At 41.1% G+C, this 14,276-nt stretch overlaps 1 protein-coding gene across 1 annotated transcript; it reads right to left on the bottom strand.

The window, feature by feature from the left end:
• Positions 1 to 5,364: 5,364 nt before the first annotated feature.
• On the bottom strand, positions 5,365 to 13,190 carry palm3 (paralemmin 3). Its single transcript, XM_068751375.1, has 6 exons — positions 13,146 to 13,190; positions 12,287 to 12,367; positions 10,085 to 10,197; positions 9,426 to 9,502; positions 8,626 to 8,649; positions 5,365 to 7,157 (listed from the first exon to the last, which is right to left on the bottom strand). Exons 1-6 carry the CDS (start codon positions 13,188 to 13,190, stop codon positions 6,187 to 6,189), a joined length of 1,311 nt encoding a protein of 436 aa, XP_068607476.1. The 3' UTR covers positions 5,365 to 6,186.
• Between the last annotated feature and the right edge of the window lie 1,086 nt (positions 13,191 to 14,276).

Below are 14,276 nucleotides of genomic sequence, written 5' to 3'. Positions count from 1 at the left end.
AGAATTAGTCATCAAAGTCAGCAGTGAAAAATAATATTCTAACCCCTTTAAATGTTCTGCCTTATGGTTTAATTTAATAGATTTTAAATGAATGACAAACACGGCCTATAATGTTAGTTATTAATGCACTGTCTTTGATTAAAACAAGTTAAGCGCTGACAAATGAGAGTAAACTGAAAAAAAAATGTCAATGATTAAATTCTTGTCTGTCAAACTTGTTGCTGAAGGTGGAAGGTTTCCTATCCTCTTTGTTTATGTGGCGTTGGGCATATGGGGCTAGACGATGGTTAGCCAACAACGCCACTTTAGGACTTTCAACCTAAAGATCTCTTTTTTCCTTTTGGTGCCCAGCTCATTCTAGCGGGTTTCCCGACGGCACTTACGCACAGGTCCGCTCACAGTGATGACCAGCACGGCAATAGGAATTCAAAGTATTTATTTACGCTCTAAAAACAAGCTTTGCGTTAAAAACACTAAACACGCAAAAGAAAAGGAGAGACAAAGCTAACAAATGAAAAGGAGAGACAAGCAGTGACGGTCTACGACCAACCTGCCTCCGAGCCGGGGAAAACACAAATGAGGACGCTGGAACGAGGGAGGGGAGGCACCTATATACGCCCCCCCCCAATCAGTGGTAAATGGGCCACAGGTGCTCCCTCCCACACCTGCCTGCCCAATTAACCCCAATCATCCGGTTACATTCAGAAGCTGCTGTTCAGATCAGAAAGGTTCTGGGTTTGAGTCCTGCCTTGGTACCTTTTTGCTGGCTTCCTCTGTGTGTTCCAGCTTCTCCCCAGAGTCCACAAACAGCCAACAGAGGAGAAACGTGTGACTATTTATCAGCATTTAAAAAATGCATAAAGAGTAATAAAAGTTATTAATTAAAAAAATAAGCGATTTCATAAACTGATGTACAACTGTTTGACAAAATAAAAAATAATTTGATTCAACATCCATTTTTTTTCAATGAGTGTGAACACTGGATGCCAGAGGCTCAGTTCTGTGATTGTGAAAAGACAGACAGACAAGTCCATATTGATTCAGTCGTGTTTGTGCTAATCTGGGGAATTTAGAATCACCAAATTCTCCTATATTACAGGTTTTTGTGGTTTTTGGGGAGGAAGCTGGAGAACCCAGAGCTAACTCCACACAGAAATGTCCCAGGAGGGTTTGAACTCGGGACCCTCTTGCTGTGCACCACAGTGCTGCAGCCACCCTGTTGCCTTTTATATATTGAGAATTCTACACTGACCATGTGTATCATTAATTACCAATAACTAATGGATGAGTTGGTGAATTTATGTCTCATGAAACTATATACCTATATATTTGTGCGGTCAACTTCATGAATAAAAACTCATGAATAAACTAGAAAAGCACTCAGAGAGCGCAGACCTCCGCCAAGCAGCTCGTTCCCCTCGTAATTGGATTTAGACCATCCACATGGTGATCTGGATCATCACCAAAATTGTTCTTTGTATATCTTTATACACCAACCATGAAAATTAGAAGTGAATCTGAGTTGATGTGTGCTGTAATACCTTGACATACAAGTATAATTCGCAGGACCATCTACTACTATTGTACTTGTACCGTTTAATAACAATATTATAAGACTGTAACCAATTTATATTTTCTACTGTTTCAGATAAAAGCAATGGAGTAAAAAAGATATTTTATTTTTTTCTGCTGAGGATGGCGTGCATTAGCTTTTATTAATACTATATGTACACATGTCTAAGACTGTAAAGCCTTGTATTCCCAGCGCTCATTCTTCTGTTTTAGCTGCAGGATCGGCAACAGTCTGCTGTAGACAAAGTTCCTTCGAGGGATCCTTTTGGACTGGTGGAGGCATCTTCAAACACTCCGCCTGGGCTCTGAACTCATCCATCTGTGCCTGGTCCACCTCTCTTCTTCTGCTTAACATGAAGAAATCCATTGTGTTGTAAGTTTGTGATTCTATATCCATCGAGAATACAACACAGTCCTGGCAGGATGTGTGGAAGAAGGTCGCAGTAAAGTTAAAGTTGTCGCATTGCACGGTGACTATGTGACCTTCAAACGTGATATCGTAGTGACGATACTCGCATTGGCCACCATCACTGTTGACTTGGGTGCACGAGGAATTGTGAAAATCAACAGCTATACTGTCCCTTCCTCTTAGGATGTCTGCTGCTTTACTGTTTTTCATACTGCCGGCAATCAAAGCCCATCTTCCCTCCAAATAAAGAGGATCCATGTGATCCAAGGGTCGGAATAACTCCTCACAGGCCAGAGGAGCCGAGTGGCTCACAGAAACCAAGCAGAGGACAGCAATGGCAAATGCAGCAACAGCCATCGTGGATAGTTCGGAGGTCGTTGTTTGAAATGCTGGTGCTGGTGAATCGGTCTGACTGGCTTTATAGTCAGTTCAAAAATGATAGTTTCACAATAAAGAGATAACAAAGTACAGAGTCCCTTGTTTTTGGTCAGTGTGGAATATAAAATAAACAATATATCAAAAGCCTCCAGTTTTGCAACATTGTTAAACTACAAGGTCAAAGTTCTTTCTCCAATTGTTGATTCATTGATTGTGAAATGACATTGATTTGTTTAAAAAAAGGTTTTTAATTTAAAGTCAACCAGGAGAGTTAAGTGCATGAAGTAAAGAATGATCATTGTTGCATCTCTGACGACTGGGTGGTACAACTAACAGCAGCATGAAAGATTCAGAGGGGGCAGGGAGGGTCATAAAAGACAGCAAATTGAGACGTGCACAGCTGATGGTAAACGCTAGTAAACTATGCCTAGAGTACAAAGCAACTTGCTGAACAAATTCATTGTGAATTGCTCAATGCATTGGATTCTTAGAATCACTAGAGTTTGAACATGACTCACAATTTACCAAAATGACTCTGCAAGACTCTTGTCTTTTTGGAATATGTATATCTCAGCTACGTCAGGGATGTCGTAATAGAAAAGGTTGCATTCTTTTTTTAAACCTCCAGTTTATCAATATTGGAATTAGTACATTTTATGGACAAACTGTTTACTAGGTTACTTATTGTTTACACTGGATGTTTACTTATCTGGTGATGTTGCAGGTTCATGGTCAGTCACATAGTGTTGGTCAAGCAAAATGTAAAAATTAAAACCCCACATCTGACTCACCTGTGCCTTATTTCAAGGGGGGGGGGGGGGGGGGGGGTGGCATTTGTACTTCAGAACAATATTTCAGTCCATGCCACGTGGAAGTTCAAGATACAGCTAAGGAGAATGTCACATTTATCATGGCAAAGCAAAGTGCAGCATAATTACACGAGCCAACATTTGAGTTCAGTCAAGAGACTCATCAGCGTTTACGTCTGATCTTGTCACACGCATGCAAGGAACTAGGGCCGGTCTCCCTTTGGTCCCACTCTATACCTGTGGCTTTTTAGCTAATGAGACTTTATTAAATGAATACATTGTTTAATTGCCTTTATGTCTTATTACTTCCAACTTCACTCCACCAAACAAGAGCAAACAGTTAAGAAAAGCTGTTCTTTTTTTTTTTTGTCATATATTTGGCTGTTCTAACAAATGCTTTCATGGGTACAAGCCTCATATTCAACACATAACTTTGCCTCATCCCACAAATGTTTGTTTCTTACAAATGTGGATTATAAAAGGGAAAGGAACAGGCTTTCCAAAGGTGTTTGATTTATTGCCAAGAGACAGTTACAACGTACAACCATAAAATAATCCACCAAACACAAATTTCCTCACTTTTTCTGTGTACTTTGTCTTTGTCACGAATAATAATGCAGAAATCTAAAGAATTCAAAACAATATGAATATAATTAATATAGATGTAAATTATTGTTGTAACACACCCTCAATCATTATTATTGATGGTAATAAGTATTATTGATGGTAATTATGTCTTTCTTAGTTGCTAATTTATGAAAGCACACTTGTTTGTCGTATAAACTACAGAACTCACAGTGAATCGTGTTCACACTGATTTTATTCACACTCAACAGATTGCGTGCATCAAAAATCTTTTTGCCTTCTCCTCAGGCTGAGTGTGCAAGGCTCCGTGGACAAAGCTTCTTCCTCGGATCCATCACAACATGTGCAGGCATCTCCAGACACTCCACCATAGCAACGTACTCCTTCATCTCTGCGTCTCCCACCTCCCTGCTTTTGCTGAATAGGCACAACTCCTCAGTCTTCCAATGTGGTGAGTCCATTTTGAAGCTCATCACTATACAGTCCAAACAGGATGTTTGGAAGAAGGTCCCATTGATGAAAAAGACGCCGCCGATGTTGAAGCTGTAGTTGGGACCTTCGATTGAGATATCACTGAGGCTGCGGATCAGATACTCGCACTGCTCACAAGCACGGTTGGTTTTGATGAATGTTGAGTTGACAAAATCAATAGTAACGCTGTCGCTTAATGAAATCGGTTGATTTGTTCGAATGACTTTCATGCTGTCTGCAACCATAGCCCATCTTCCCTCGATGTCACCGAGATTTATTTGATCCAAAGGCTTGACCAGGTCCTGGCAGGACGGCTGAACCGGCAGCTGAATGGATGAGTGGCTCATCAACAGCAAGGAGAGCAAAGTGATGGCTTGCGCGGCAGACATGCCTCTGGAGGTTGAGGTCGAGCTCAAATGAACTGCAAGTGTCGACGGTCGTCTCTTTATAGTTGCACTAGAACATGCAGTTTCACAATAACAGGTGCAGAGTCCTCCCGTGCGCACTGACAGAAAAAAAGATTGAGTAGAAATAAGTAGCACAGTAGTTGTTTCATCATATACTTTATCAAGTAATGTAATGAGTTCTTTGCAGCACAACGTAAATAGCAGGGACGAACCATTTTAATCTTATAGGCTTGTGATAAGAGCTACTAGCTCTCCTAGAGCTCTGTGGCAGCTGCAGTCATAAACCTTTCTGCACTAATTTCCTGAAGCCGCGTCTCACTAGACACACTAGCACCGTAGGTTTGAACTAATATAACAGTGTTTTATTGTCTAAACTGTCTTGGAAGTTTCAGTTTTGCAACATTCTGCGTTATTCTGGAAAAATTGAAACGACAGGTCATTTTCTATGAAACTAGGGTGTCCAAAGTATTTGTTAGGAGGGCGTGACGATTAACATGGGCTAGCAAATACATTTCCAATTAACATTTTCAAGCCAAGGTGCACTACCCTCCAGGAAAGTGTCCTGTGTAGGCACAAAGTGAGGCTGGAAAACTGGCAACATGTCAAACTCTGAATAGGATTAATATAAGGAATTTCTAACAGGAAGGTCGAGTCTCATGGGACGCTCTCTGTCTGTCATTTGTGATGTTTGCAAACCTTCGGTTCTGCAGCACCACGGACAGAAGGACCTGCAGACAGAGACAGAAAGAGGGACAAACAGAGGGAGAGAGAGCACAAGACTACAGGGAAGAGAGGGATTACTGACATATTTATAACGTGAATTAATTCATAACTTTACTTTTGCCTTCTCTCTTTTCTACAAGGGAGGACCACTAAAAAAAGAAAAAAACAAACAGAACAAAAACTGTGTCACGATAGATTAGGACAGATCGGTTGCATCATGTTTACACACAGTGCTTCTGTGGATTGGCTTTGAGGCACATCCACCATTAGAAGAGACTGGATGAACATCAAGCGCATGGAGCAGCGTATTTCAACAGTTAGTTTAATCATTAAATCATTCATTTCAAAGATCAGACACTAGATTTCACAGGTTTGTACGGTATATACATCCATGTAAAGAGCGGTGTCAGGAGCCTCTCAAAAGCTCATCAGATGAAAAATTAAAAGTCACACATTTCAGGCACTTTAAAATTATCGTTCTTAAATAACATAAGAACACTGCATATATGATCCTGTAGATACTACTAAGCAGGATAATCAAATACAATTAAGAAAAACCTGAGTAGAGCTCTCCAAACAAGACCAATTGCCAAGTCTAGTCCACACCATGCTTTCCTGTCTTCAAGCTGGAAAGAGTCAACTTACTGCTGAATAAATCAAAGCTCAAACGTGGGCTGAGGAGGTTTTAAGAGGAATACGAGACGAATGGGGGGACAGAGGAATTAGAAATACCTTGTGGACATACTGATTTGGTAAAGTATGGACACGCACAACAAAGACTCGGGAAGCAGTGTGTTGTAAAATGTAAAGCAGAGCAATCTACAGAAGGTATTTACATGACAGAACAGCACTGGCAGCTTTTGTGTTTTGGTATTTCATTATGTGTTTCTGAACTGGTAGGGGCGTTCGCTGCTGCTGCTGCCGGCTCTGCTTGCGAGTTCCCCTCCGATAGAAGGGGCTCCTGCTCCTCTGGCCCCCCCTCGGTCTTCTGCTTCTCCAGGGAATCAGCAAGGGGCACCTCCTGGAACTGGTCATGTGGAATCCTAGCATCTTGACATTTTAATGCTGCCTCAGCTCCTTCTGATGACACTGCACCTGCACTCTGAGCCCCCAGCTCAGGCTTAGAATCTATTCGAGAGTATACCGGCACCGGAGACATTGTAGCGCCCTCTGTGGCCTGAGACAGGGATTGCACCTGTACAGAGGAGGAATGTTCCGATTGCTCATCATGTCCTACATATTTTGCCTCCCCATGCCTGCCTTTGAGTTCCTTCACACCATCCTGCATGACTCCATCTGCAAATGCTGCTTCTGTCTCAGTGGATTTAGTTGTCTCACCGAACTCTGGCTGCACGAATGTGTCCAGATGTTTAGCCGCTTTTACCCTCTCCTCGGAATCCCCTCCCTCGTGTCCTACGTCTGACCTCGGCAGAGGTGTTTCCTCTGAAATCATGCCGTTCCCTTGGTCTTGTTGGGGCTTAGGATCCTCGGGTACATCATCATCATCTGTGACAATCACGCGTTCTGCTCTTATGATGAGAGTCCCATCCTCCTCATCTTCTTTAATGCCGACATTTGAAACCGGATTTGGTTCTGCATCAGAAACACAGAAGCCTGGCTCTACATCTTCACTATTGATGCTCTCAGAGGCTACAACCGGTCCGTTGGCTTTGGACTGACTCTTGAACCGTAGAGCAGTGGGACTGGGGTCTGCCTCCAGGCTGCCTCCACCATTTGTTAAGAGGGCTACAGTTTCCTCCACTTGTGGACTTTGGCTCATCTTCAGATCATTTTCAATCATTTCTAAAGGGGGAAAAAAAATAATCAAACATATGTGTTGTAAGGATAAATGCTCATCTTAAGCAAGAGGGCATCCATCACCTGTATTCTAGTGAACATAAGCCTCTATTTGATTCAATGCAATGGCCAGAGGGTGATTTTTTTTTTTTTACCATAACAAGAAGAAAACCCAAAATGAAATAGAGTAATGTAAAAACGCAACCAAATTCAAGGCTCCGTGATGAGGTGAATATAAGATACAAAGAGCTTTCGATAGATCCTAATCGAGATGATGCAGTCTGAAGTTACAGAACCTGAAAGATTCACACGTAAACCCAATGGTAAATTTCACATCTTAGAACCTTCTTTTACATTTTCTTCAGAGTAAAAGCCCCACGAGCATGTCTTTATTCACACGTGTACATATTCATAACAGCAAGCATTTACTTGTAGTATGCAGGTTTGCAGGTTTGCACAGCTACGTCTTCCTTTTTAATGCAAATTGGCAGGAAATCAGTGAATACAACGTAACTCTGTAGGGGACTTGCATCTTAAAAGGACTGGAGTAAAGTAGTGATTGGTTAAGAATTCACTAAAAGGAAGAATGGAAGACCTAAAATGTTGACGTCAAGAAGGCTGCAGACGGCATTCAATATGTGCAAGATTTATTTTTCAATCAGAACATGAGCTTTATGAGAGTATTGTAATAAAATCTTGCTGTATTATTTTGCCTTTTCTGCACAACTGCACGGACCATTTCTGAGAAGGAAATCATTTGTATCTATTGTAACGCTGGTGAACAGAATTGAGAGAAGAAAGAATTTTAACCACACAATAAGACTTGATTACAATACGACTTAATAAACGCACCAGTGGATAAATGACTTGATAAATGCCTTAAACACTGAGATCGCATCGTAGAAGACAACAAAAATTAAATACAAACTGCTACTTCTTTTTCCATGAACAATAACCAAATGAGTGTTGCAATCAAAAAAGGAAACATGAATTGTTCAACGTATTTACTCTAATAAACATGTATTGTCATATTGAAGTGAGAGTAGCGTTAGAGCTAGCGTTTTGAGGTAGAGTTCTTTTGGATACACCAAAAACACCTCATAATGGTAAATGCCAAATTCAAAATGTCAAAAGGCAAAAACAACTGATCATGATTGATGCACCACGTGTTAAATTGTAGTGAAGCTATAATATATAATTTGCAGGAAACGATCTGAACACAGTGACGACTAAACTCCTACCATTTTTATGGCAGCAGTATGAAAATAAATGCTATGTGGCTGAAATGCATTGGACACATTGCAGTGATGAAAAATTCAACCCGCTTGAATAAAGGTCATGTTAACGCCTGTGCAGTGTGAGAGGTGCATCAATGTACAATGTTCTCTGGGCAGAGTTAATGGCAGTGCAATTTTCCACAATGACCACTGTAATTTACATATCTTGCTGGAAAAGGTTTGTGTGATCCACTTACCTGAGCTAGCCTGTCCTACTTTCACTACCGGTACTTCCTGTTGGGCAAGGACAGAGAAGAATTACAATGTAAAATGATTCTGCTGGTGTTTTTGTTGCACCGCTTCAGCTTCTGGTGTATTTTTGAATGTAAAGAAGAGAACCATATAAAACTATTGTATGAAATACTTCCCCTCATGTTGTCTAACTAAATATATTCATATGCGCTGCACAGCCCAGAGAAGCACAGCTTGTGCTGATCGAGTTAAAGTGACCACAGCATCAAATGGATCATGGTGATATTAGGTGAGAAAAATGTCACAAGGGGGGGTGATTGAGCTAAAAAAAAAAAAACACTTCACAACTTCGGAAAGGTTGAACCTGCCAAGTTTCACACATCAGCTCAACGACCTTACTTCTGCAAAGACAAATAGTCATCATGTTTGCCCCTATCAATATAAAGCCCACCAGAACATGGCATCACATCCTTTGTCCTGCCAGACAGCATTACGCAAACAGAATCATCAGAAAATCACCTTCACTTGCCCGTCTGAGTGAGCAGTTATTATCCTTCCTCACGTTTGCAAGGTTGAACAATTTCCTTGCTGGATTAATAAAGTATTCTGATCTGACAATGAGGGCCAACTATGTATATTTGTACTGCAGTATGTGTAAAGATGATGTCAGAGCAGATCAGGTACTACATTGCTGAGGTTACAGGAGCTTTTAGACATGAGGTGCTACATCAAAGCTACATTGTTGAAGGCATATTCCACCAACCCCCTTCAAGCCCCGAGTGGTCCTGTCCTGTGTGTATTTTGCTCACCATTTGACCATCCTCCATCTGCTCCTTCAGCTTCTCTCCCTCCACGTCCAACTGCTGACTTTGTGACTCCAACCTGAGACGGACACACCGTGAAAATCTGTAGATTGTAATGTTTCTTTTCAAAATGCTCAAATTGTTGCTTAAATATTTATTCCACGATCCCAATCTCAGTAAAGCTACGCTTTTCTTTTGTTTTAACTTCCCAGAGGACATAGTGTTTTGTGTTTTGTGTATATGTGACGTTTTCATAGAAAGTGCGAAGGACCCGCGGATCCATTTCTAACTAAATGGATCTTGGAGCTTCGTCTTCAGGGACTCAAAGACATTAACTCATTCAATGCCAGCCGTTTTTGCTCATTTTGCCCACTTTTTCAAGATCCACAGAATATTCTGTACTCTGACTTATTGGCTGTTGGAGAAATTTCAATTTTGAATGTTTGGATTTAGACTAGATACCTCAGACACTTTCTACTCTCAGTGCTTGTGGCATTAAACTGTCACAAATTGTGCATCATGTATAGCAACAATACATTTGTTTTATAATCATCATACATAGAAATGATAATGCTACACGTATACGTTATACATAAAGAGGCAACTAGTGAATTACACTTATGCTCTATTTGTTTCAGACACACAAACACACACAAAATACTTGTCACTGTGCTTTTCGATCTCCTGTGCCTGGGAGCCACACGGAGGAGCGTCTGGGGAGGTTGGGGATGAGGGCGCGCTGTCCATCAACCACTGGTCTCTCAGAGACTTCCTCTGGAGTAAGAAAGAGGATGAGAGGAAAGAAAGAAGGAAAGAGAGAGAAGAATGAGCCAGATGTGAGTATTCTTCTTCATTATGACACTGTGTGTGTGTGGGGGGGGGGGTCTTTTCTCTTATGTTACTCTTCTGGATAATCCAAAATCAGACAAAGATTTGGTTGCTCAATCAATAAAGCATTTTAATTGATTTTCTAATACAAAACACATAACAGTTAATCAAAACACATGTAATATGTATGCAGATAAAAATAGAGGTGGAACACAAATTTGATGGTGTTGCATGTGACGCCACATCGAGATAAGCGCTGTATAGATGATGCTTTTTACTTTAACGTTATGACAAAGAAGCTCTTCTTTTTTTTACGTTTGCTTTGGTCGGTGTCAGAGAAAAAGAAAACAGCCATTAGAGATTTCCATGGTGACTTGGTCAGTTTTTCTTTTTACATAAACACATTATCTATTTTGAAGATAACAGAAGTTTAGTTAAGAAATGTAACAACCTTTGCCAGTTAGTATAGACAAATGATATGCTTTCATCGCAGGTAGCTGTTGTGCTTAACTCTCGTCGGTTAAAATTATTTTGAAAAAGCAAGGGGCCAAACACAGGAAAGATTCTTCTGCAGCTCTTCCTTTAAACCAGTTGTGTTATGTGGGCATTTGATGAAGTTGGACATTTGTTTCTGCTTGCAGACAAACTCCACACAACATCCACAAATCACAGCAAAAAACGTTTTACAGAACAATCAGAAATCACATTGCTGCATAAGAATTACGTTGATGATAGTGGTTACGAAACTTACGATGCCATTTGACAGACTTATGAAGCAAAGTCTATAATTATCACAGCTACTTTCACATAAATACATTCCACTTAAAATACCTGCAAGAACAAGCTGTCAAATGGAAAAATATAAGAAAGCGGTTGCATCTCCTTTTATGAGTCACTGTGGCAGCCATGGTGCAATAAGCCGACCTTTGTCAAGTGCCTTTGCATTAGATATAGGAATGTTGATCTTCATCTGGCCCTGACAAGCACAGTCCTGTCATCAAGGACGTTTTGGGAAATCCAATTAGAAGGTCGCCTGTGATTCTCGGTCTTCAGGGTCATGGTAGAGCTCTGTGCGGAATAAAGTCCACTGGACTTGCAGGAAAAGTGTGAAGACAAACCCCAAAACTGGGTTTCATCGACCTTTGTTATGACACAACAACTTTGGCCACTCCCACTCGGAATTCCTCACCAGCTATTGAGAACTGAAGTGAAACATCTTCAACCCTTTCATCAAAGCCCAGTTTACATAATTCAACACAGGATACCCATGACAATTATCTGCATCACAATTACGAAGCTATACAGAACAAAGCACTATCCCTACTGCCCAACTGTACAAAGCATGGTGTCTGCAGAGTCTCCTATTTCCTACCATGCTTTCCAAATCTGCCAATGGCTAGCCAGTAGCTACCTACCACATAACCATCTCTATGTTTTCTGCTGCAGTGCAGAATAGACCCTGTTCTGCTCCCCTCCCTGTTCCTGTTGATTGCTGGATGCAGCCCTCTCTAAACGTCACTGCAGGTCAGGAGCTGTATTTAAGCTGCTGCTGGCAATAAAGTCAGTGCCACATATCTAAATAATGTTAAAAAAAATATTTTAAATGTCTTGCATCTTGATTTTTGCCCTCAGAAAGCTCTAAGGCATTAGGCACAAACGGACATGCACACGCTTGTACAAGGACGCATACCTGCATTCATGTAAACACATGCTGCACAAATTTCACACAATTTGAGGAATGTGCCTGAAGGAAATGTAACAGTCCAGTAGGAAGAGGAAATTCTGTGAAAACAATAGAGCAGCTCTGCGACTTGCAGTGAAAAAACACTCACATTAAACTGATTTCAGCAAAGGAAGTCTAGAAGGTTGTACAGTTCAGCTGTGTGTATGTGTGAGAAGAGGAAATAAACCTGAATGCTATCTCCTCGCTATCGCGCCAAAATGGGTCTGCAGAGCATTTCAGCTGAAATGAGTTGCATACAAAAGCGTGTGAAAATGAATGGGACAAGGTCCATCCTCTGCATGTGTGTTAGACCTTGAGCTGCTGTAGTCTGAGCTTCTCCTCCTCCATCTCCCTCCTCACTTTGTCCTGCTCCTCCTGTAGCCGACGCTTCTCCTAAGACAAAAAGGAGGAGGAGAGGAGAGAACATGCACAGAAAAAGAGAGAATGTAGGAATATTCAGTTTGAGTAGCGCGGCAGGGAGAAGAGGCCTTTGGATGGATTATTATTCTCAATATCATAAAAATAAAGGCTAGAGGCCGCAGTAAATAAAACGTCACTGAGAAAAGGGCAAAACAGCCAAGATAGGCACAGGGAGTTTCTCTGCACAGACAAATTTGAAATGAAGGCAGGCGTATCTTCGGTTTCACACTCTCCTGTAACACTGTCATGCTATTTTATTTTTATTGACAAGAAGCTGTCAAGGAGACGACGTACAATTCATCATATGGAAAACATACTTGTCAAACGACATTAAAATAAATAGACATTTTGCCCAATTTGAACAACATAGAATAAAAAGATGTCCTTTATGAGCAGTTATATTCACAGACCTCATTGAAACCATAATCTTGAATCATTGTGATATTTAACATATAATTAGTTAATTTAGGATTGGTAGAAATGTGTAAATAGTGAATAAGGGAGTTTATGCAAACATCTACATCAAGATATAAGGGAGTACGAAGCTCTAGAATCTTTTTCACCAGTTTCTTAAACGCACGAAGGCCGGCACCGACAAAGCTGCAAGCAGATGCATGTGCAAACATTTATGATCGGATGGTGAGCACAGCGAGGGAAGATTGCCTTGAAATTCAAAAATAAGCATCCCAATTCAATGCAGTGTGTGTGTGTGTGTGTGTGTGTGTGTGTGTGTGTGTGTGCTTAGACTCACAGCAATGACCTCCAGTCGCTGTTGGTATTTGTCCGCCTCATCCATTCTGACAGCTGGAACACAACAAGACAGGGATGAAGGTCAGAGACAAGAACTGAAAGAAAGAATTTTATTTTATGGTCTGATTTCTTTGGTTTTTGAAAATCGTAAAGTTTCCCGTCATCTGAAAAGTGCCAATACTCACACCACGTCCTACAAGTGAGGATATAGTAGCAAGCCCAAGGCCACTGATATTTTTAGAGCATGTCATTAGACAAATATACGTTCGCGGAACGTGCCGACGTCTGCAAAAACCACCAGGATCCACACTCCTGTCCTCTCTCAAAACATATATGCCCCGCATGAAGCATCTAGTGTCTCTCATGAGACCGCCTCAGGCATCGCAAAGAAAACGACAATAGGCATTTGTTTTCCCCGGCAGCCGACACTAAATGGGACAATATTTGAGCTTCCCAAAACTCAGTTACATGAAGCAGCATAGACGAGTCATACTTAGCAACCAGCTCACAGCAACTCAGTCATTAGTGAGTTCCCGCCAGCACAAGCCACAAGTCTGCTTTAAGAAAATAGTTATTAAAAAAAAGAGATCCAGGAGAGCAATGGATTATTTTAGTCCCGCATGTAACACTGTTAATATGATATGAACAATTCTAGTTAAATACCAACATTGAAAATGAAATTGGAGGCTTTTAAGCAACGATAGCAACAAGCCTTCCAGCCACTAACAATCCGCGTGTCAAGAGCTCTACAATAAAAAAATAAAAGCCCAAAAAAACAGTCAGTCATCAAAAACTGAGTTTTAGCTGTGGAGCGGTTCAGAGCAACGCGGTGCACCTTTTCAGAAACAAATAACGTGCTGTCAGAGTCGATGTTGCTAATCGCCATCACAGAGCTTTGAAGTGCAAAGTACGACTTTCCAAATGTGCATTCACACACAAAAATCTTTGCAGTTGCGAGATCCGCCAAAGGCCATCAATGAGCGACTGACACAGGATGATCAATAAGGTGGGTTTCTCATTTCTGACACAAAAGAAGCTCAGAGCAGATGCACCTGTTCTTCCTCCAGTACGGTAGATCTGTGTGGGCCTTGGGGGGGGAGGGGGGGTTAAAATAGTAAGAAACTTCACCTCC

The sequence above is a fragment of the Brachionichthys hirsutus genome, chromosome 17 (genome assembly GCF_040956055.1).
Source record: "Brachionichthys hirsutus isolate HB-005 chromosome 17, CSIRO-AGI_Bhir_v1, whole genome shotgun sequence".
In the NCBI taxonomy this organism is placed as follows: domain Eukaryota; kingdom Metazoa; phylum Chordata; class Actinopteri; order Lophiiformes; family Brachionichthyidae; genus Brachionichthys; species Brachionichthys hirsutus.
The sequence above is the reverse complement of the archived record's forward strand: the minus strand, read 5'-3'. Positions and strand labels throughout refer to the sequence as shown.